The sequence below is a fragment of the Oryx dammah genome, unplaced genomic scaffold (assembly GCF_014754425.2).
Source record: "Oryx dammah isolate SB20612 unplaced genomic scaffold, SCBI_Odam_1.1 HiC_scaffold_3, whole genome shotgun sequence".
Classification (NCBI taxonomy): domain Eukaryota; kingdom Metazoa; phylum Chordata; class Mammalia; order Artiodactyla; family Bovidae; genus Oryx; species Oryx dammah.
In genome coordinates, this window is record NW_024070187.1 from 19,177,938 (window position 1) to 19,203,623 (window position 25,686).

Genomic DNA, 25,686 nt, shown 5'->3' on the forward strand with positions numbered 1-25,686 from the left:
ATTTAAAAAAAATCACATAATAGTTGAAGCTTCTCTGATCCCCATCTTTGATCCCTAAAGGAAATGATGATACTCAATTATGAGTTTTATTATATCTGTACCTATTTTCATGCCTTTACTTCATAGGTATGTAGTCATATACCATATAGTATTATTTTGAATATTTTTAATCTTTCTGATAATGGTACCATATTGCATTCATTCTTCTGTCACTTGCTAGTTTACTTTTTTAAAAAACTCAACATTGTGTTTTCAAGATTTATCCAACTGATACATGTACTTTAATTTTATGCTCTTATGGTATCATAGTTTATAATACAGAATTTATCTATCTGAATTAATATGGAAGCTACTCTCCATTTTCTTTGTGTGCTTGTTTCTTTTTTTTCCTTTTGCTGTTATGAACAATGCTAGTTACTTGTATACCTCTCTATGAGCATGTGAGCCAGTTTCTCAAATATCTAGAAACTGATTTTCTGTGTCTTGGGTGTGTGCATTTCAACTTAATAAGTATTGTCAAATTGTTCTCCAAAGTGGTGATTCCAATTTACATCCTTCTGTTCAGTTCAGTTCAGTTGCTCAATCATGTCTGACTCTTTGCAACCTCATGGACTGCAGCACACCAGGCTTCTCTGTCCATCACCAACTCCTGGAGCTTATTCAAACACAGGTCCATTGAGTCAGTGATGCCATCCAACCATCTCATCCTCTGTCTTCCCTATCTCCTCCTTCCTTCAATCTTTCCCAGCATCAGAGTCTTTTCAAAGGAGTCAGCTTTTTGCACCAGGTGGCCAAAGTATTGGAGTTTCAGCTTCAGTATCAGTCCTTCCAATGAATATTCAGGACTGATTTCCTTTAGGATTTACATTCTTACCTGCAAACTAATATTCAGCACTTAACATTATTCACTAAAAATCTTATTGCCAGTCTGATGGGCTGGAAACACTTGGCATTATGTTTTTAATTTGCATTTCCCTGATTACTAGTGGATCTTAGCATTTAAAAATGTATTGTTTTTTTCTGTGAGTTGCTCATTTTTATTATTAACATTTTTTGTATTAGAATGTTTTTATTATTTATTTAGTATCAATAATTATATATTCTAGATAGTAATCCTTTGTCTATGGGCTATTTTTTTATGGCATCTTTTGCAACTTTCCCTTTTCACTCTATGCTCTTCTTTATAGTTACAATTTATTAATACAAATATATACAATTTTAAAATAAAAATTAGAAAATAAAGACAATAAAAATAAACACAGTGGTTGGATCAATTAGCTCCACAGTTCTACCATTGCTCTAAATGCTGAACTGAGATTTAAAGTTACAACTACAAAGCCAATTAAGAATTTATGGACACAAATCACACTGAGAGAGGACCCAGGGTCTGCCCCAATGCACTGCTAACCCTGAGAAGATAGAAACCATCTAATTGTGCTTCCTGTTTTAAAATCTACATTCTCCTTGAGAGGTGAATCTTACCTCTTGGCTGGGCTTCCCTAGTGGCTCAGATGGTCAAGAATCTGCCTGCAGTGTGGGAGACTCATGTTCGATCCCTGGGTTGGGAAGATCCCCTGGAGTAGGAAATGGCATCCTGCTCCAGTATTTTTGCCTGGGACATCCCATGGACAGAGGAGCCTGGTAGGCTATAGTTCATGTTGTCGCAAAAAGTTGGATACAACTGAGTGACTAACACTTGACCTCTTAGTTAATGAATAGTTAACAATAATTTGTTAATCTGAGAAAGAAATATACTTGCTCCCTTCATGGAGCAATTATTGCCAAAAATACCCATTCTTTGTGTTCCAGAACCAAATAAGCCTGTTAGTTTAGCCAGGTCATCTTACCTGTATCCACCTTTCTCACCACCACTTTTCAGCTCTAGCTATTCACTGCTCCCAACTACCTGGCCATTCCTCCTGCCATGTATATATAACACCAAGAACAGGAGGATCATATGCTATGGGTTTCTTCAGCCCGTAATATGTCAACAGGCATGTGGTGGTCAAAAGAGGTTGAGTGTAAGGTTGTTCGATGAAAAGTTGTCAATGTTTGTGTCTCGTGATCTTCTTCTGAACCTAGCTAGAAAGGCAAAGCCATCCTCTCCTCCCTGGCCTCTATCTCTAGATCACAAATGATCATTATCACGGCATCTGCTGTAACTACTGAGATGTTCTGATCCTCCAAAACGTAACCAGAAGACTCCAACCCCAAACTCCCACTTCATCATATCTCCTCTTACCTAAATCTTTTCGTCTTTTAAGTTCATTAATGTTTACATTAATGTGTTTCACTGCAGCATAGGCATCTTCCAGTGCTCGGAAGTCTGGGTGAGAGGAAGGGGTGGAATTCCGGAGTTCACACAGTAATAGAGGGTACTTCATCACTCGCTGAATTGGCTTGATCATCAAAGAGCCCATGTCCAGTAAGTTTGGTTTGCCTCTGCAATAAAGATACATCATATCAGTTTCACAAACATTTGTCTTCTTAACTCCTTTTTATTTTTGTGATTTTTTTATGATTAATCCTGAAGATGATTTTCACCCTTTTCTTCTCTGATTTGGCTATGTTCAGTTTCTAAATGAAGCAAGAACAATAGGTGACAGAAAGAAGCAAGGCTGAAAGAGTCTACTTCTAAACAAAATTTAAAAGAAAACAAGTATATTTGTCTACCTAAAAGGACTGAAAGCATGATTTCCAACTATGTTCCACTTACAGGTTTTTTAAATAACAGGCTTTATAATAATAGTGGGAAACAATTTTAAACTGTACTTTTCCATGACAATGAAGAAAAATGCATTTTCTTGATGGTATTTTTGATATTATTAAGTGAGGAGAATAAAGTCATCATTTAAAAATCTAAACACAAAGTTTGTTTTCTTTCTTCTACCAAATTGAGAAGTTGAACCTACAGTGTTTCAGCGGTTCTACCACAGTCCCCAAAAGAGATTTATAATAAATGCAATGCTGCTGCTGCTAAGTCACTTCAGTCGCGTCCGACTCTGTGTGACCCCATAGACGGCAGCCCACAGGCTCCTCTGTCCCTGGGATTCTCCAGGCAAGAATACTGGAGTGGGTTGCCATTTCCTCCTCTAATACATGCATGCAACCCTATAGACGGCAGCCCACCAGGCTCCTCCATCCCTGGGATTCTCCAGGCAAGAATACCAGATTGGGTTGTCATTTCCTTCTCCAAATAAATGCAATACTTCTCTAGATATATTAATGCCATCACTATCACTGATCATTACTAGTACACAATGCCTTTTCATGTGGAATTCTTCTTAGTCCACAGATCTTCAAATGGCTACAGAAAAGTGAGCACTCACCCCTGGCTCTCCCCTTCAGAGCTTCTGAGCTGAGCCTAGAGCCATTCCCACTAGCCAAGAAGTTTACAGGAAAAGAAAAAGCTACAAACTTGATCATGCTATTGTCCACTGGATATCCATTGTCCAACCCACTGTATTCATTTTTTTTTTCAGCCAGAAATCAGTGGTTTCTAAAAGCCTCTTTCTGCAAAGAGGCAAAAAGAGAGACACTGTAAGAGGAACATGGATGAAAATTGTGTTTTGAGTCCCTTCTGATGGAAAGATATAGTCATTGGTTTTCCTTTAGATTTTTATTTAGAAGACAGAGAATACAGACAGACATGGCTTTCAAATTATGATGGGTAAATGTTTCATTCTTCAATTATTTTTCAAGTACTTTATGGGTGGATAACAGACTACATAATTGAAACAGCAAAATGGATCTGAAAATTTGGAACAAAGTTAGAAAAGTTACAGCACTAGAAAAGAAATGAAGATACCCCAGAGATCATCTATTTGAACTCTTCATTTGATAAATCAGAAACTAAAGAAATTTATCACATGTAAGTGCAAATATGGTGCACACACGCACCAGTAACTCTGTCACATGTGCTCATTTCATTTTCATTATAGCACTTAGCACTATCTGGAATGGTCTTTTTTCTCTATTGACCACTTTATACTCAATTTGTCTGTCACCATTATATGTCCAACATGACATATAATATTCTCTCAATGAATATTTGTGGCTTGAAGTGAAAGATTACTTACATTTTCTGTAATGTGCTGTTATTTTACATTGAACATTTTTCCCAAAAAAGTTTGCACAGTAGTCCTGAATAAATGACTGAGTTTTATTTACATGTTGAGAAAATAATTGGTATCCATAGAGACAAACACTGAATCAAACCAAAAGACAACATTTTTTAAAAAGAAAACCAAAATAAATGTTAAAGGTTTGCAAGGGAGTAAAGAATTGCTTCTTATTAACTTAAAATTTATTGAAGTATAGTTGATTGACAGTGTTAATTTTTACTGTACAACAAAGTGACTCAGTTATACATATATATTCTTTTTCATATTCTTTTCCATTGTAGTTTATCAGAGGACATTGAATAGAGTTCTGATGTTACACAGTCGGACCTTGTTGTTTATCCATCCTGTATATAATAGTTTGCCTCTGCTAAGGCAATGGCACCCCACTCCAGTACTCTTGCCTGGAAAATCCCATGGACAGAGGAGCCTGGTAGGCTGCAGTCCATGGGGTTGCTGAGAGTTGGACACGACTCAGTGACTTCACTTTCACTTTTCACTTTCATGCATTGGAGAAGGACATGGCAACCCACTCTAGTGTTCTTGCCTGGAGAATCCCAGGGTCGGCGGAGCCTGGTGGGCTGCTGTCTATGGGGTCTTACAAAGTCGGACACGACTGAAGCAACTTAGCAGCAGCAGCAACCCCAAACTCAGTCTTTCCCTTCCCTATACTCTGCTCCCTGTTGACAAGAAGTCTGTTTTCTATGAGTCTGTGAGTCAGTTTCTGTTTCATAGTTAAGTTCATTTGGGTCATGTTTTAGACACATATAAGGATATCATATGGTATTTGTCTTTGTCTTTCTGACTTAGTCCACTTAGTATGATAATCTCTAGATTCATCCATGTAGCTACAAGTGGCATTATTTCATTTTTATGGCTGATTGATATTCCATTACTCAGTGTGTGTATATACAGTGTCTTCTTCATTCATATGTTGATGGACATTTAGGTCATTTCAATGTCTTGCCTATTGTAAATAGTGCTGTTATAAACATGGGAGAGAATGTATCTTTGGAGAGAATGTATCTTTTCAAATTGTAGTTTTGTCTGGATATTTGCCCAGGAATGGGATTGCTAGATCCAATGGCAACTCTATCTTTAGTTTTTTGAGGAATCTCCATACTGTTTCCACAGCGGCTGCACCAATTTACATTTCCACCAACAGTGTAAGAGGATTTCCTTTTCTCCACACTCTCTACACCATTTATTATTTGTAGACTTCTTAATGATGGCCATTTTGACTGGTGTGAGAGAGTATCTCATTGATTTTGATATGTATTTCTCTAGTAATTAGTAACGTTGAGCATCTTTTCATGTGTTTATTGGCCATCTATATGTCTTCTTTAGAGAAATGTCTATTTAAATCTTCTGCCTGTATTTAAAAATTGGTTTGTTTGTGTGGTTTTTTTTTTGTTTGTTTGTTTTTGTTGTTGGGTTGTGTGAGCTATTGGTATACCTTGGAGATTAAGCCCTTATCAGTCCCATCATTTGTGAATATTTTCTTCCATTCCATAGGTTGTCTTTTCATTTTGTTTATGGTTTCTTTTGCTGGTTATGGTTTTCAAAGGTTATAAGTTTGATAAGATCCCATTTGTTTATTTTTACTTTTATTTCTACTGCCTTGGGAGATTGGTGTAAGAAAACACTGGTACTGTATACATCAGAGAATGTTTTGCCTATGTTCTCTTCTGGGAGTTTTCTGGTGTCTTGTCTTATACTTTAGTCTTTAAACCATTTTGAGTTTATTTTTGTGTATGGTATGAGAAGTGAAGTTGCTCAGTCGTATCTGACTCTTTGTGACCCCATGGACTGTAGCCTACCAGGCTCCTCCATCCATGGAATTTTCCAGGCAAGAGTACTGGAGTAGGTTGCCATTTCCTTCTCCAGGGGATCTTCCCAACCCAGGGATCAAACCCAGGTCTCCCGCATTGTAGGCAGATGCTTTACCCACTGAGCCACCAGGGAAGCCCATGTGGTGTGAGGGTGTGTTTTAACTTCATTGATTTACATATGGCTATCCAACTTTTCCAGCACCACTTGCTGAAGACACGGTCTTTTCTCTGTTGTATCAATACATTCTTGCTCCCTTTATTGAGAAACAGTTGCTTTAGTATGATTTATCTTGCACTTTCTGCTCATGTGCACCAAATCTACTAAGGAAGGGAGGTAAGGAGACAGGGTGGAAAGAGGAAACGAGGAAGGAAGGAGAAGGAGAAAGAGATGTTATTGGTTTCCAAGAGGACTGGGTAAAAATGGATGGGAAAATATGTAATCTTTTATGAATACTAAAAAATAATAACTAAAAACATATTTTCTAACTGGTATATCAATAGCAGAACTTTTGAATCTGAACTATAGCAACCTTACATATCTTAACTGTAAGTTCTTCAATAATACAACAGTTTAGACACTTAAGTAGAAATAATTTCCTTAAATAAGAACAAGTCAGGAATATGGAAGGTACTAACTTGACTAGAAAAAATCATATTATCCTTATGAATATGATCAGATTGCTTCTGAGTTTTTCTTTTTACTATCACCAATATTAGTTTGAGCTTCCCTGGTGGCTCAGATGGTAAAGAATCCACCTGCAATATTGGAGACCTGGGTTTGAACTCTGGGTTGGGACGATCCTCTGGAGGAGGGCATAGCAACCCACTCAAGTATTCTTGCCTGGGCTACAGTCTATGGGATCACAAAGAGTGGGACACAACTGAGCAACATAGCATGGCACAGTACTAGTTTATTTAATCTTCTAAAATCACTGAAAATACTATCAAAATGTAGATGTAATCAAATAATTCAATCAAATAAAGTCAATTTTATTAAGATAGTTTATCAGTGTGGTCTATTGTTATATACATATTTTAAAACTTTTAATTACAAAAAATAAATCCTCAGATATATTAAAGAATGTACTTGTATCTTTGAGCTTCTCTCCTTCTTCCCTTATCAGGATCCATCAAAAACCCAACTTAGGCCCTTTAGTTCTGTCCAAATCTAACCATTACTTTTTTGTATCACTCTTTGGCATAAAAGTTCTATTCTCTCCGTTTCAAATGACAGTAATAACAATTATAAATAATAACTGTTTCTCCTAAAAGCATCACAAATGTGAATACTAAAAAAATTTTTCTCAAGAGTGAGAAATCTCCCAGACACCTTTGTCTTAAGATAAGCACTTTGGACAGTTGCCCAAGTGATGAGCGATGATGCTCTGATACATGGATTACACAGACAGGCAGTGAGGTAGAAAAGATGAAATGTATTACTAGATAATGATGCTCCAGGCATTCAGTGCCACAATTCTCACCCAGGCTAATCCCTCCCAGTAAGACTGAGTCTGACAGCTGTGCAAGGCAGATGAGTCTTATATGTGATATAACTTTCTCAGCCAAGCTGCCAATTATCACATGCCTACCCCCTAGAAAGTAATCAAATGCATAACAATTCCCCATTCATGTTGTGCTAAAAACTAAGGTAGTTATTAAATTGTAATTATGTGTCATATTCCTCTACATTATCATGAACACTTTGGCAAACATTTAGTACCAAAAGTAGCTACACTAATCTCATTACAAATTATTATCGAAAAATTACAAAGTCAAGTAAACACAGCTGGCTTTGTTTTAGAAGCATCCAGTTTTGCTATAAAGATTTTGCATCAAGTATAAGAAAACAGTTGTACAATGAAAATTAAAGTGATATTTAGCAATGTAAAAACTATGATGAAAACAAAAAATCAGATTCACCACTGAGATGTATCTATATTTCTTAATTTGAAGGAGAAAATGAAAGGAAAACTAATCATGTAACTAATGATCATACTACTTTGAATTTCCTCTATTTTATGGCCGCAAGAATCCTAAATTTAATATTTAATCTACAGAAGCTACAAACCATCTATACTGTTATTGAATTTTTTTCCATTTACTCTCCTTTAAAAACATCATAAGTCAACTTTAGAGGAAAGTATATATTGCTGCACAAATAATAAACAAATAGCACTTGTCATAATTTTAAAATAGCTTTGAAAATAAATACAGAACTACTAGCAAATCTTAGAAGATTTAAAGGAGATGAGCAAATGGTAATTGACATAGCAGACCAGAAAGAACCAGTAATATGAAGTAGTTATTTCATCACTCCTCCAAAGTTTCATTAACTAGAGTCCTTGAAAATATATCGAAGTAAAGGGAGAGGGGTGTGGGTTTTATAATAAGAAGAACCAGTTGAAAACCTCCTTAAGAAACAGCGTAATTCTTAGGGTGCTATACAAATAAGGGAGATCATTTGGAGGATTAAGGAAGAGCTCTTGGAAACTAAAAGGATAATAGCAGAAATAAAAACTCATAAGTGTTGGAGAAAATGTTCAAGAACTTTCTAGAGAGAAGAGCAAAAATACAAAAATGGAAGAAAATATAAGAAAATTAGAGGATCAGCCTAAAACGTCCAATATCAAAATAATAAGTCCCAGAGAGAGAGAACAGGGCACATATGGGAAGGAACTCATCTGTAAGATAATTCAATGAAAATGAGTTAGCGCATTGAAAGAACCTGCTGAGGTCACAGCACAGTGAATGAAACTGACTCACACCTCGGAATTATTAAAACCTCAAATTATCAGGGACAAAGAGAAAAGCCTACAGTCCTTCAGAGAAATGTGTAAACTCAGCAGTTACAAACAATTAGGAATCAGAAAAACTGTTCAATTTCTTGTAGCAACACTGAAAGTTAGAAATGATGAAGAATTACCCATATATTCTGAAGATGAACGATTTTCAATTTAGAATTCTATTCCAAATCACACTATATAAGTCAAGTGTGAGGGTAAAATAAAGACTTTTTGGATGTAAACGTTCTTAAAATTTCCTTCCCATGTATTCTTTGATGAACAGAGGAAACTGTTGAAGGATGTCCTCCACTAAAAACAGGCAAGAGGCAAAGAGAAACTAGGTGACGGCAGTTTGTATGAATGCGCCCAGTTGTGTCTGACTCTTCGTGACCTCATGGACTGTAGCCCACCAGGTTCCTTTGTCCTTGGAGTTTTCCAGGCAAGGGGAGTTAGTGATGTCCAGTGTAATTTGTCCAAACTCAATAGGTCAGAAGTCTCTGGGAAAGGCTTTTATAGAGAGATGAAATGGATAGCCTACAAATTTCATCAGGCTGACTTCAAGATAATTAGCTATGAGTTTGGCATTAATGATCACCACAAAGACAATTGGGCTTCCGTAATGGCTCAGAGGTCAAAGCGTCTGCCCGCAATGCGGGAGACCTGGGTTCGATCCCTGCGTCGGGAAGTTCCCCTAGAGAAGGAAATGGCAACACACCCCAGTATTCTTGCCTGGAGAATCCCGGGTCGCAAAGAGTTGGACACGACTGAGCGACTTCACTTTCACTTTCACAAAGAAAATTAAAGGGGAAAAAGATAATAGTTAATTCCCAGCAAAATAAGTATTTGTTTATTCCAAGGTTTACCTCTGAAAAGAAATTTACTCAGGTATAACAATTCAAACACAAACTATTGCTCTTATCCAAATTATACTGTAACTCCATAGGGAGAATGGAGAGGTGAGAAGGAGGGGTGTGTGTGTGTGTGTGTGTGTGTGTGTGTGTGTGTGTAGTGGAGATCAGCTAGGGAAGAAAAATAATTATTGTCTTCCATAGAGAGAAGTCAATACATAAGAAGGAAGAGTCAAATGTGTTTTTAGAGTCATGAAGGTAAATAACAAAATAGTCAACTAAAAGGTGTGAATATACTTGTGTTCTGGTGAGGAGCAACTAGAGGAAGGTGGAAGGGATTATTCTTTTTCTTTTCTTTTTTTAATTAACTAACTTTTTTATTGAAGTATAATTAATTTACAGCATTGTGTTAATTCCTGCTGTACAGCAAAGTGACTCAGTTATATACATATATACATTCTTTTTATATTTTTTCCTATTATGGTTTATCCAAGGGGATTAAATATAGTTCCTTGGGCTACACAGTAGACTACTATTTTTCTTAAAACTTTTAGAACTATTGGGCTTTTCAAACCATGTGTGTGTTAGTCACTCAGTCATGTCTGACTCTTTGCGATACCATGGACTGTAGCCTACCAGGCTCCTCTGTCAGTGGAATTTAGGCAAGAATACTGGAGTGGGTTGCCATTCCCTTCTCCGGGGGACCTTCCTGACCCAGGGATCGGACCGGGTCTCCCGGATTGTAGGCAGATTCTTTACCATCTGAGCCACCAGGGAGGCCCTTATAAACCGTGAGTAGATATAATTTTTAACAAAAGAGAATGTTTTTAAAGAAGGAAACATGCAAGAATATTCAAGAAAATTTTGAAAAGGAAGAATACTAAGCTGAGATTAGTTGCGTGTGTGTGTTTGTGTGTTTAGTTGGTGAGTCATGTCTGACTCTTAGAGGCACCATAGATTGTACCCACCAGGCTCTTCTGTCAGTGGGGTTCTCCAGGCAAGAAAACTGGAAAGGATTGCTGTTTCCTTCTCTAGGGGATTTTCTTGACCCAGGGATCAAACTCATGTTTCCCGCATTGGCAGGTGGATTATTTATCACTGTACTACCAGGGAAGCCCAGAGATTAGTTATACCTGATATCAAAATATAAAACTACAAAAATGAAGGCAATTTGGTATGGACATATGAAAATCAAGCACAAAATAGAAAATCAAGAAATAAATAGAAGTATGTATGGAAATTAAGTGCATGGTAAATGTGACATTCCTACTCACTAGAAAAAAGGAACTATTCAGTATCAGGTATTGTGATAATTAGCTAAGCATATAGAAAAATAAAAATTAATTTCATTACAGCAAAATAATTTCCAGATCAAAAATTTAAATGTTAAAAATGAAACTATACAAGACCTTTGGTGAAAACATGGGATTACGGTTTAAAAACAAACTTGAAGTTTCTAAGTGAGATACAAAATCCAAAAGCTACAGTAGAAAAATGTGATCAATGTATTTTAAAATTTAGCTCTGTAAAACTGTGCAGATAAAAGCATAAACAGAAGCAACTATATACTATGTTAAAAGTCAAGTAATAAGGAAAATTATTTATAGTACATAAGATATAAAAATGGGTAATACATTCACTAAAGAGCCATTATCAATATTTTAGAAAAAGACAAACATCTCCAAAAAAGTGAATAATCAATTAAAATGATAATTCATTAGTGGTGAAACACAAATGGTTAAACACAAAAATGCTCAAGATCATTTTTAATGGTAATTAAAATATTACAATGCTATTTTTGGCCTATGAGATTGCCATAAATTATAAGGATCCAAATATTTTATCTAGTGCAAGCAAGTAGCAAGTAGTAGATAAATGGGCAACTCATAAATAGTAGTAGGACTAAAACTTAGTTCAACTTCTCTTAAATTATCTGGCAATAAGTATCAAAAGCCCTTTGATCTAGAAATTCCAGTTTTAGAAATTCATCAAAAGAAAATAAACTGTTGTTCAAAATTTTATATAAGAATGAACACATAAAGTCATCTGTAAGACAGACACAATTCAAGTATCTGTAAGAGTTTGGTAAACTAAATTATGGTACATACATCAAATAGTATATTATGTAGTCATACAGCAATATGGATTAATATTTACTGACAGAGAGAGATGTCCATGATGTATTGATGAAGAGGTAGCAAGTTGTGACATACAGGAAATATATAGCTGTCCTATTTTAGTCAATATGTATCTGTATAGAGGAAAAAATGGCAGGAAAGTGAGGGACTCATGTCATGTTAAAGTAGTTCACTCTGAAATGTGACTACCAATAGTTCTTAGTGTCTTCATTTTGATTTCCTATGTTTGCAGTGTTTCTTCAATAATTAAAAAAATTAAAACCTTGACAAATAAAATAACTTATAAAACTTTTGAGATTGATTAAAATCCTGCAATGCAAAGGTAGAAATAGCTGGTCAGACTACTTCTAAGCATATAGAAGAGTCTAAGTAATGAAGATAAAGTTTATTTCTGGAGGTAAATTTATAATAAGGATATTTTTCTTGCTTTAGAACATGGGACTTGGATCAGATGATTTGAGGGAGACTCTGGTAGAAGAATCTATGATTCTTGTCACTTTAATACTGTCTTTGATGTTTGCATAAGATTATAATTCAAAGTAAACATTTCAGAAGTTATGATATCTTTGCCTTTCTGTATTTTTTAAAATGTAGATTGCAAAAAGAAAAAAAAAGACCATTTTTAGTTTCAGTAAGTAAGAGATCTTTTTTTTAAAAAAGTCATTTAAAAACCCACATCCCATAAACGCCACTCTAGCTGCAACATTTTGGCCTTAGCTACTGAGGAGCTCAACAATTACATAGCGCTTGACATTGCCTTTTACCTTTTTATGTAGTAGCGTGTGTGCTGCCTGACCTGAATGAGAGAATCAGGAAGGAAAATAACTCAAGGCAAATGTGGCTTTGATGTTTGTCCAGTTACACACTGTGATTCTTCTTCCTCTTTTCGAGTTCTTAATGTATAGAACAGGCTAGAAGGGCACAGGCAGTCAGCTAGCCCCACACAGCAGGACTGCGGCAAAAGCTAGTGCAATTTTCAAGCAGCATTTCAATACAAGGTACTAATTGTTTTAAGTATTCTGTATGTAGGAGCCTGTGCATGCTAACATATTAAAAGAATTGCTCTGGAGAAGGAAATGGCAACCCACTCCAGTATTCTTGCCTGGGAAATCTCATGGACAAAGGAGCCTGGCAGGCTACTGTCCATAGCATCTCAAAGAGTTGGACAAAACTTAGCAACTGAATAACAAAAACACACAATCAGGTACATGGTGAACTACTTCTTGATGGAAGTGTGGCATAAAACGGAGACTGATGTGATCTAACAATATGGGATATATAGTTTTGTAAGAAATTGAAATTTGTGTATAGAATAGTAGTTGCAGATATTCAAATAATAAAGTCTGTGGCTAAAGGAAAATTAAAATAAAAGAATTGCTCACTTTCCTCCTCTCAATCTATTCTGTTGATGTAAATTTTCAGCAGTTTAGAATACATACAGACACACCTACACACACACACACACACACAAAGCAAACACACGAACAGACTAGGAACTCGGGACTTTAGATTGTTCCTGACCATGCTAAGGTGGATGTGCTTTATTAAGTCCTGCTAAATTTGAGTTCATATTTAAGTCAATATCATCCTTTCAGTATTAGGCTAGATATGCTTTCTTTCTATGAAAATGGACATCTTTCAAAGTAGGGATATGTGTGTGTTCCTTTTATAATTTCTATATTGCCCTCAGTTCAGTTCACTCATTCAGTCATGTCCAGCTTTTTGTGACCCCATGGAAGGAGCACACCAGGACTCTCTGTCCATCACAAACTCCCAGAGCTTGCTCAAACTCATGTCCTTTGAGTCAGTGATGCCATCCAACCATCTCATCCTATGTGACCCCTTCTCCTCCTGCCTTCAATCTTTCCTAGCATCAGGGTCTTTCCCAACGAGTTGTTCTTCACATCAGGTGGCCAAAGTATTCAAGCTGAAGTTTCGGCCTCAGTCCTTCCAATGAATATTCACGACTGATTTCCTTTAGGATTCACTGGTTGGATCTCCTTGCAGTCCAAGGGACTCTCAAGACTGTTCTCCAATACCACAGTTCAAAAGCATCAATTCTTTGGCACTCAGCTTTCTTTATGGTCCAACTCTCACATCCATATATGACTACTGAAAAAAACCATAGCTTTGACTAGTCAGACCTTTGTTGGCAAAGTAATGTCTCTGCTTTTTAATATACTGTCTAGATTTGTGATATCTTTTTTTCCAAGAAAAAAGTCTTTTAATTTCACGGCTGCAATCACCATCCACAGTGATTTTGGAGCCCAAGAAAATAAAGTCTGTCACTGTTTCCATTGTTTCCCCATTTATTTTCCATGAAGTAATGGGACTAGATGCCATGATCTTAGTTTTTTGAATGTTGAGTTTTAAGCCAGCTTTTTAACTCTCTTTCACTTTCATCAAGAGGCTCTTCATTTGCTCTTCACTTTAGGCCATAAGGGTGATATCATCTGAGGTTATTGATGTTTCTCCTGGCAATCTTGACTCCAGCTTGTGCTTCATCCAGCCTGGCATTTTGCATGATGTACTTTGCATGTAAGTGAAATAAGCAGGGTGACAATATACAGCCTTGACGTACTCCTTTCCCTATTTGGAACCAGTCTGTTGTTCCATGTCCAGTTCTAGCTGTTGCTTCCTGACCTGCATACAGATTTCTCAGGAGGCAGGTAAGGTGGTCTGGTATTCCCATCTCTTTAAGAATTTTTCACAGTTTGTTGTGATCCACACAGTCAAAGGCTTTGGCATAGTCAATAAAGCAGATGTAGATTTTTTTTGGAACTCTCTTGCAATGGATGTTAGCAATTTGATCTCTGGTTCTTCTGTTTTTTCTAAATCCAGCTTGAACATCTGGAAGTTCTTGGTTCATGTACTGTTGAAGCCTCACTTGGAGAATGTTGAACATTACTTTGCTAGCATGTGAGATGAGTGCTATTGTGCGGTAGTTTGAGCATTCTTTAGGCATTGCCTTTCTTTGGAATTGGAATGAAAACTGACCTTTTCCAGTCCAGTGGCCACTGCAGAGTTTTCCAAATTTGCTGGCATATGGAGTGCAGCACTTTCACAGCATCATCTTTCAGGATTTGAAATAGCTCAGCTGGAATTCCATCACCTCCACTAGCTTTGTTCACAGTGATATTTTCTAAGGCCCACTTGACTTCGCACTCTAGGCTGTCTGGCTCTAGGTGAGTGATCACATCATTATGATTATATGAGTCATTAAGATCTTTTTGTGTGTAGTTCTTCTGTGTATTCTTGCCACCTCTTCTTAATATCTTCTGCTTCTGTTAGGTCCATACTGTCCTTTATTGTGTCCATCTTTGCATGAAAGTTTCCCTCGGTATCTCTAATTTTCTTCAAGAGATCTCTAGTCTTTCCCATTCTATTGTTTTCCTGTATTTCTTTGCACTGATCACTGAGGAAGGCTTTCTTATCTCTCCTTGCTATTCTCTGGAACTCTGCATTCAGATGGGCTGATCTTTCCTTTTCTCCTTTGCCTTTCACTTCTCATCTTTTCTCAGCTATTTGTAAGGCCTCCTCAGACAACCATTCTGCCTTTTTGCATTGCTTTTTCTTGGGGATGGTGTTGATCACTGCCTCCTGTACAATGTCACAAACCTCTGTCTGGAGTTCTTCAGGCACTCTATTAGATCTAATCCCTTGAATCTCTTTCTCAGTTCCACTGTATAATCCTAATAGATTTGATTTAGGTGATACCTGAATGGTCTAGAGGTTTTCCCTACTGTCTTCAATTTACGTCTAAATTTGGCAATAAGGAGTTCATGATCTGAGCCACAGTCAGCTCCTGGTCTTGTTTTTACTGACTGTATAGATCTTCTCCACCTTCTGCTACAAAAAATATAATCAATCTGATTTCGGTGTTGACCATCTGGTGATGTCTATGTGTAGAGTTTTCTCTCGTCCAATTATTTCATCTTCACGCTATATACGTGTGTGTGTATAATTTTTTTCTCTGCAAATCAGAGTCCAAGTCAGAAGAAACTCAATATTTTACTATAATGAATAAGGAATCTTTTATACATTTATCTATATAACCTTAAAAAACATTATGGTATTAATCTAAAATTTTTTAGACCAATGTTTTCCTTAGGAAGAAGTGTTTTTGGACACATTAAGATTCTTTAATAAATGTGTGATGAGCAATTCCCAAAGAGTTCTTGTTACCAGCAAACTTGTGATTTAAGTAAATTATTCCCCAAGATTTTTCTAAAAAGTTTAATAAGGTTAATATAATAATAAAATATGTAAAATCAGCTAAGACAAATTGGAAATAAATGCATTAAGAATGTCTAGGGTAAATGTCTTTGAAATCTTGACTTATTTATTAAAAGAAATGAACATCATTATAAAAATGAAAAATCCTAATTTGCACAGAAATATTCATCAGCTTTTCCCCTGATTTTTATATTTGTTATTATTTAAACAAAAAGTACTTACTGTTGCATGTATATGTTCCTAGAAGAGAAGGAAAAAAAAGTAAATTAATATAAATCCAGTTATTTGAGGTAATGAGCAAACATTATAAAAATGTTAAAATCTTATGTAAAATAGTATGTCATTTTCATGAATGTTTTTGTAGAATTAGTTGTATAATCATGTCCCTAAAATTGCATCTACCATATTTGTTTCACACTTTATATAAACTTAGCAACTCTTGATTTAAACTATAGTTAGTAAATTTTAGTCTTTTGAAAATGGATTTAAATGTCAACATTTGTTTATATTATGAAATAAGAATCCATTAAATGAATTAATAGTAATAGGAGAAACAGATTACAAGATTACAAAGGAAAGTGTAACTGGCATGCAGAAAACTATGATCAAGTGCTTTATAATATCTCTGTCTATAAAGTTTTATGTAGATTGATAGATTATAGACAATTCATCTATTCAGTGAGATAATTTCCATAAAAAATTTCACTCGGCATCGCTAGCTTTTGTGGCTTACATTTCACTCAAGCAAAACTAAAGTCCTCCCAAGGCAATGCAGTCTGCCTCTCCTATCCCTTCTCTCCGTCATTCCCTGTCGTTCAGCCACTCCCCATCTGTGGCAATTGCAGGCCTCCTTGCTCTTTTCAAAGAAGGCAGGCAGGCTCCTGCCTTCCTTGCCCTTGCCTAGCTGCCCTTCCTCCAGTTACCCGTATGACTCCCTCCTTATCTCCTTCGGGTCTTTGTTCAAATGCCCCTTCCCAGGGAAGCCTTCCCTGCCTGACATTTTAACCATTGTACCTGCCTCTCACTGTACTCTTTATCCTCATTCCTTATGTTTATTTATCCCCATAATGCTTTGTCATTTTCTAAAATAATATATTTATTTGGTTTATTGTGTTTATCTCGCTACTCCCAGATCCCAGTGAGGGCAAGGATTTATGTTTGTCTTGTTCTATGTTGTAGCCCCAGTTCCTGAAAAACTGACTGGCATATGGTAGGACCACAAAACATACCTGTCAAATTAATTAAACAATTAGAAAATGGGAATCTTTCAAGTTGAATTTCAAGAATAAAGGAGCTAGAAGCCTCATGTGGATATAGAGAAAGAAAGTGATAACCTGTATTTAAAACTGATCACCTTGGCCTCTGCTTTTCAGTCCTTTGGAATACAATGATTGTTTCCAGCACAGAAACATTTTATGGGACTTCCCTGGTGGTCCAATGGCTGAGACTTGGTGCTCCCAGTGCAGGGGGCCCAGGTTTGATCCCTGTTCAGGGAATTAGATCCCACATGCTGTGACTATAGATCCCACTCCAATGCAGCCAAATAAATAAATAAAATTAGAATAATAATAATAAACATTTTAAAAATAATAAATTTAAAAAATTATGACACCATCACATCCAAGTAGATGGTCTTTTCATATTCAATGATTAAGAAAAGATTCAACAGCTGTGCTGAATTTCATAAATTTTAATGGAATTAATAAGTTTAAAAAAAAATTAATCCTAGTACTTTATATACGTGTAAAACAATGGTGTACATATATGTAAGGCAATTACCCTTCACTGTCCTGACATAGTGTATGAATGGATTCCTAGACATTTTGAAATAACTAGGTTTTACTGAATCCAAAACCTCCCAGTTGGGAATCCAACAGAGGATTATAAACTTTTAAAAATCAGCAGGTGCTACAATTTCAGAAAGAAAATACTCCACCACTACACCCTACCCAGTATTTCTTTCCATTCCTTTCCTTTAAACTCACATTCTTTCCCTGATTTCTATCTCCTTCTATTAAGGAATTTCCTTTCTCATTTTGCTCTGTGAGTCATAGATGAGAAAATTTGGGACAGAAGTTGAGTAAAAATAAAAATGCAGTTTTCTATGAAAACAAACAAGTGAAAATGTGATCATTTTGGAACCAAAACACATACTTTGAAGTTGAAAGAAAAGATTGTTCTTTTTAACTCCTAGAGAAGACATGGACATTTTTTTTTTCTATTTCATTTTTTTATGAAATAAATTTCATTTATGTCAATGAAATAAAGCTCATTTATTTCAATGAAATAAAGCCTACATATTATAACATATATTAAATACTGTATTTAATGTAAATGCAGGCTTCCCTGGTGGCTCAGCTGACAAAGAACCTGCATAGTGTGGGAAACCTGGCTTCGATCCCTGGGTTGAAAAGATCCTCTGGAGAAGGGAAAGGTTAACCACTCCAGTATTCTGGCCTGGAGAATTTCATGGACTGTAGCGTCCATGGGGTCACAAAGAGTCGGACACGGCTGAGCGACTTTCACTACTACCATGTAAATACAACATTATATGAAAAAGAACCTGAGATTTCCAACAGGGAAATCTATCTGGAGTTGTGGAATAGTGGCACTTTATTATAACAACTCCTTTTTATTTGTTTATCATTTTTTAAAAAATCTCCTTTTCAGGCTAAAATTTTCCAGGAGTTAACCCCAGCCAAGGACACTTCAGGAAAGAGGAAGTTAAGTTGGGTCCATTTACACTTTTGGGGCAGGTAAAGTAACTTAATATATCCACCTTACACCTTTATGGGTTCATTATAATTTGACTTACAATTAACAAGTTTTTATGTGGCTATTTCTTAAGGATTATCGTCTTTGTTCAAACATGATGCCACATAACCAGGAAATGAATGAGTTTCCAAAAGTGATTTTAATTTTCATTTGGAACACCCTATTATAATAATATTAAGATACAGAAAACATGGTGAACAAATTTAAATCTATTCCTTTGATGCTGTGTTGCAAGAGCTTTTAGCTTCCTTCCTACTGCCTGTATGGAGAAACTATAGCAGTAATCTGATCAAAGTGTCTAGATGACTACAAGTTGGAAGTTTTCCTTCTGAGGATGGTGACCTTGGTTAGGAAGAAGAAAAATGTAGATAAATTTGTAATAACTAGACATGAAACTAGAAATGCATCTTCCTGCTACCTCCTAAAAAACTTGGAAAAGTTCCTTCATTCTTATCCTATTACAAATAAGTCTCTAGGGCCTCTGAAAGGCATCAGAGACTTGGTGGTATTTATAACTAGAAAAACAGACAAAGGAGGCTACAGACAGCCTATTCTAATTATAGCTACGCTTGCATTCATAGCTATTCTATTTTTCATTTTCCTCACACAGATCAGAAACCTTAAATAACTCCAAAGAGGCTAAGGAACTAGATCCTTAGCAAATAACTTGCATACATTTAGAAACTGTATTAAATCAATATTTCCTGTCATCTTACAGGTCACTAATATGACTCTGTAAATACTTATTGTTGAATAAATTAAAAACTTGCAGATTTCCAATTTATAGGCTACAGACAAAGATGTGGGATTGTGCTTCTGGATTGTTTTAGTCTTTTCTTTCTTAACGTCTCCAAATCCTGAAATTACTGCTTCGATTGTATCTACAGTCATGGAAACAGCTTCAGGGAAAGCAGGAAATGGGTACTGTGGGCATGCTTTCTCCTTCTAAAGTAGGTCTTTTTTTTTTTTTTTTTAAGTAGGTCTTAATTTGAGTGTGTGTGCACGATTACCCAAGGGAGCTTGTTAAAGTGCAGATTCATGGCCTGGATGCCCAGCAATCCTAATTTTTCTGGTCTGGAGCCGAGCATAGGCACCTGCTCCTTTAATACACATCCCTTTCGGGTCTGAGGCAGGAGGACTCACACAGCAAGAAACACTGCCCTGACCTTTCAAGGGGAGTCAAAATTATTTTCTGGATGCAAATATTATTTGTTCATTTGAAAGATAATGGGCTTCAAAGGATAGTCCAAGGTTATGAGCGCAAGTCTCCCGGTTACCAGACCAGGAAATCTTTCTACTCTCCTTTTGGAAATTAGTCTCGAACCTCACCGTGACAGCTTCTAGTATGTTATTTAAATTAACTTTTGTATTGTTGTTAAGCTTTCCACCTGGTTTTGTTTATCTACCAACTAGAAGGTATGTTCCCAGAAGGCAAGAATTATGCTTACATATTTGAAAAAAAAAATATTTTCAACATTATTTAGTACTTATAATAAATATTTATTAGGCCCTCAACAAACATTTTAATTTTGGTTAAAATGCAACCTCTGTGGCTTTAATTTCTGAGGCATGAAGCCACCTTCTTCGTGGATGCCGCTTCAAACACACTTGTTCCAATACCCGCCAGCCTGGTTGAAAATGGAGGCCACACCTAATACCCATTAGAAATTGGCATCAGTGTACTTGGGCTCTGTTATTTAGCCACAAGAAAAAGGCAGAGCCCCAGTAATAGCTTTGACTGATTACCTGGCAAGGGAAGTCAAGCCCTTGGGGTGTTCCAGACTCTCTTTGGCCTATAAACCTGTTTGAAAACCTGTTTCTCAGAATTTAAAGCTTAGCTCATTTGAGGTCAGTATTATAGTAATGTTAATAATTCTCCTGCCCTCAGCTTTCAGGCAGACTAGTACAATTCATCATTAACTTTATTTTCATGGCAAGGCAACTTTGGAGAAAATAGATCTAACTTAAACTATTTTATTTTGATTTTCTTTCCCTGAAGAAATAGTCCTGCCAATATTACTTCCTTTGGATTTTGTGCTTTGTAAACCTTAGCACCTTCCAACGCCTGAAATAATTCCCTAAAATCAGAACGGGGCAGAATATACAAGATTTGGGATATCACCAGGGCAAGAACTTGAGGGTTTCAGAAAAAAATGTCAAATAAGCTGCTGGGTCTGAAAGTAATTTTCAGTAATGAGGAAGTTTCCAAATCACCTCTGCTTTAGCTTACTTTTTAGGGGATATGATCCTGACCTCTACTGACTGAAGGACTATTTTGACAGAGTTAATTTCTTCCTTTTAGGACTCAAAAGCTATTGTGCAGCCCTCTCCAAACAGACTGCTTCACTTCTGGTCAGTTGTCAGAAACACGTGCCAAAATAAACTACATCCTCTCCCCATATGGACTTCCAGTCCTGGGGTTGGGACTGGAGTGAGGATTCAAGGTGCTACTTTTTACTTGCTGTAAGATCTCTCTCTTTTATTTCTGGAAACTGAAGAAGGAAAATGACTCAAGATACACATTTATTGGATCTTGTCACTAGTTTAAGATAAGAAAGGTCGTCCTTTACACTGAGGATAAAACTATTATTTCCTCTTTGGAAAAAGTACCTGTAAATTTAGATGTTGCTTCTAATATATGGATTTATTAAGATGGATACTTCAACTTTAAAGCTTACCTAAACTGATTTGCTAACACTGAACTAAACAGTAATTAATGGAGAAATAGTAAACTGAAATTACTCATTGCATATTATCTTAAGAATTACCTAATCATATTGAGCTGCTTGTGAGCAGGGTCAAAGACTGATTTATTTTTGTATTTTCAGGAACCAGATCAAAGCTTGCTATAACAAGTACTATGTAAATGCTTGCAATTTAGTGACTCAAAACTGTTATTTTTCCACAGCATGGAAAATGGTTAAAGAACTGCAGTTACTTAATTGCCAGTAGAGGGCAATAAAGTTAATTTTAAGAAATTTGTCAGGTCCAATTTAAACCCATTTTCAGCCCCATTTCCAGTCTGGAAAGGCATTACCCAGAGCAGTCTCATTTAGCTTCCTGATTTCACTCTAATTCAATTGTACTATGTCAGGACCACCCTCTGCCCCTACAAGAGAGTATATGAAAGGGGAGGATCAGACGGGTTTGGGTGCATTGATTTAAATACCATAGCTCTGTGCTTGGTTCATTCTTAGCCTAATCAAGACCATTTGATAATGGATAAACCTTAGAAGTGAAAAACCACAATAGAACCATTTGGTAGGATGTAGAGTAGGGCAGACATTTTGGCTTTAAACTTTATTTGGTAGAAAACTGTAGATAAAGCCAGATACCAATTCCATTTATAAGAATCAACCCAATACATCTTCATATTTATGCATATAAATAGGATCAGAAAAAGTGCAAACTGTGGTTTTTAATCCATGGTTAGTATAGAATTAATAGATGGACTAATAATGGCTATTTTTTTAATCTTATTCATACTTTTTAATGTATTTTTTTCAGAATTTTTTTTGGGGGGGCCATATATGTGGCTTGCAGGATCTCAGTTCTCTTACCAGACATTGAAGCTGGGCCACAGCCTGGAATCCTAACCAGCAGGCCACCAGGGAACTTCCTTTTTCAGATTTTTATAGCAAACAAATATTTCCACCAGATTTAAAAAAACAACAACACTGTACATTACGTAGCACTTCCCATGAACAATTTAGAGAAAAGGAAGGCATAACTAATTTTCCTGAAACTACCTCTAAAAGGGCCTGACTTGTCTTTGCCAGTCTCCCTTGGGCCCTCCAGTCTCCGAGCGGCCAGGGGCATTCAGAGGGTCCAGGGATATCCCCTAGCTCTATTATTTGACCTGCTCCCGTGACAATGATGACACACAGGCTTCTACTTATTTCTTGACCTAGGTGGGAGCAGACAAGTAACCACAGCCTTAAGAAGGGCTTTTCTTCTATGTTTCATTTTTTGATATTGCATTTTTTTCTATCTCTACAGAGCCCTGTATCTTTCCTGTGTTATTTTTAGTCATCCTTGCAGGGAAAAAAAAGTCAATCAGGGTTTCTGGCATGTCAGCTTTTCATGAAGAGAACACAAAGTAGCGCTCTCAGCAAGCCTCATAAAACATAAGATTTATGGGAGACCTTTCATCTACATCCAGTTAAAATGTTCCCTGCTAGGCGACTGAGAGTGCACGGAAACCATCATTTGAAAAGGCCTTACTTTAAGGACTGGATACAGAGGCTCAAATGTTGCTTCAGCTCCTCTTCCTTTTCATAGGACTCCAGTATACTATGCGCTTCATCGTGGTGATAGCAGTAGATTTTATAAATATCTTCCAGTGGCCCTTTAATCTGCAAGAATACTTCTCCTGATAAATCCAAAACAAAGGCAAGACGACATCAAGTCAGACCAAACTGGCACTTCAGGTATTTATTTTGCAACAATGTTGATTAGTGTTAAAAAGTTGGGTGGGCTGCATTTTATGACCATGTTATGTTGGGGAGGGGGTGGAGGAAAAGACAACATCGAGTCACCTTCTTTTCTGCCTTTTTTTTCTTTTTCTTTGCACTCTCCTCCTTCTCTTCTCTTTCATCCCTTTCCTCATTTCTTTTATACAATAAAGGACAATGAGCTTAATGAAGATGGGTAGCAAAAGAAAGCTGGTTTTCTCAGATTATGCACTTGGCTGGTGTAGAGAGTCCTTGTGTAAACCAAGAAAAAGGGCATCCCTCACCACCTGCTTCTATGAGGGTTGTCCTCACCCACTGTAACTGCCCCCCCGAGAGAAATTCAGGATGAAAAATCACCTGAGGCACTTGGTGCTTTGGATAAACAGGCCCTTTGATAGTTCGGTGTGTGTCTCAGGAAGCATTTCAATGACCCCAGACTCTTGCATCTTGCCATTCATAGAAAAGCACTAAAATTATTAACTTGGAATATCTGTTCTTTGTGACTAGTAGCAATCTCTTACCAAGATGTATGCTTGATTGCGTGTATGTCCTAGCTCCCCAAATCATGTTTGAATTGGCTTTTCTTCCCCCTCTTTGGCATAGTTTCCTCAGAGCCACTGAGAGGCCATCTCCTGGGCTAGAGTCCTTGGTAAGTCCCTGAATAAAAAACTTAAACTCACGACTCTTACTTTGTGGGTTTTTCTTACATTGTGGGTTTTTCTTTGACATGAGTTAAAGGCTACACTTAGAATCAGTCTGCATGGTATGGGCCAGGCCGTGCAACAGACTTGGACAGGTTATGACTTGGACAAGTGATTTTTTACTCTTTGAATCTGTTTCCTCATCTATAAAACAGAGACATTAATAGATCCAGCTTCATAGGGCCATTATAAAATTAAAGAGATAGTGTATGCAATGTTCAGATTACAATACACAGATAGCAAATGCCCAGATTGGAGCAGATATTGTCAATTTGTTAGAGTGAGTGCATGCATGCTCAGCCGCTTCAGTTGTATCCAACTCTTTGTGACCCTATGATATCTTCCCTGGTGGCTCAGAGGTTAAAGTGTCTGCCTCCAATGCCGGAGACCCAGATTCAATCCCTGGGTTGGGAAGGTCCCCTGGAGAAGGAAATGGTAACCCACTCCAGTATTCTTGCCTGGAGAATCCCATGGATGGAGATGCCTGGTAGGCTACAGTCCACGGGGTCACAAAGAGTCGGACATGACTGAGCGACTTCACTTACTTACTTTGTGACCCTAAGGACTGAAGCCCGCCAGGCTCCTCTGTCCATGGGATTTCCCAGGCAAGAATACTGGAGCAAGTGGCCATGCCCTCCTCCAGGGGATCTTCCCAACCCAGCAATCAAACCTGCATTTCTTACGTCTCCTGCAATGGCAGGTGGATTCTTTACCACTAGTTTTTTTGGAGAGTGAAATTTCAGGTTCTAGGTCAATTATTTTTCTGTTTATTTTACTAACATTTCCTGAGTTTGTCTGAAACATATGCAATGAAGCTGAGGAAAATAAACTATTTTCTCTTATGTGATAATAAAATTGGCCATTATTCCTGTTACAAATCAGTTGGATAATACTATAAACCAGTGTTATGACTATTCATAAAGCAACTTGGGCTAATTATGTCAGGCATTTAAGGAGTCCCTTTTGATATATGATGAAATGGGATCTATCACTGATGGCTCAAGTACATATTGGACAATAGTTTGATTTAATTGTCTCTTCATCTCATAACAATGCATCCACTATCCAACCCAGAATTGTGTCAAGGGGATTTGGGAAACACAGAAGAAATATGTAATAGATCTGCTCTCAGATCTGCTCTCAAAAACATTGCAAATCTGGGATTGATAATGATTAGGACTGAACTGATTGCAAGTGATATGGACCTGCTAATCTGGGTCTATTATAATAACAAAAGGCATTCTTCCTACAGAAATGAAAGTGCCCTTTAGATTTTCAACATATTTTGGTTACATTAACTACTTGAACCCTCATACATACGAGGAGAAAGGGGCTTATTTATCCATATTAAATAAGGATGGACAAATCTAACTTCAAAACAAATAAATGGTTTTTCCACAGTTCTATCAGGAGGTGGAGAGCCAGGATTAGAGGCCATATTCTCCTCATTTTCTCCTTAGATTTTAGCCCTCCCCATAGGAGAGTTTTGCTGGATGCTGGACACAGTTGGCAGCAACACTGGAGTCAGAATCAGAAATCATTGTCTAGGATTGTGTGGTGAGTACAGGAATGACTTTAAAAAAAATTATTTGAGCCTTACTTCTTTCATTTGTAAAATGGAGAAAATAGTTATACTTGAGATGAATTTGAGAATTAAATGAGATGTGGATGTAAAATCAGCTGGCACTGACCAGTTCCTCCATATATGTCACTTGCTTTCTAATGCTGCTCTACTGTCTCCAGAATTAAAACACTAGTTCTTCAACTTTTACAAAACTTTATGGAAGTGTAGTTGATT

General features: G+C 36.8%; 1 protein-coding gene across 1 annotated transcript in view; it reads right to left on the reverse strand.

Annotated features, from left to right (window-relative positions):
- The window catches only part of ARHGEF38 (Rho guanine nucleotide exchange factor 38), a 149,035-nt gene that overhangs the window by 30,594 nt on the left and 92,755 nt on the right, over positions 1 to 25,686 (reverse strand). Inside the window, exons 4-6 of the mRNA XM_040237525.1 lie at positions 22,958 to 23,105; positions 16,181 to 16,198; positions 2,243 to 2,442 (exon numbers count right to left, since the gene is read on the reverse strand). Of these exons, the coding sequence (XP_040093459.1) occupies positions 2,243 to 2,442; positions 16,181 to 16,198; positions 22,958 to 23,105 (366 nt within the window). The remainder of the gene's footprint in view (positions 1 to 2,242; positions 2,443 to 16,180; positions 16,199 to 22,957; positions 23,106 to 25,686) is intronic.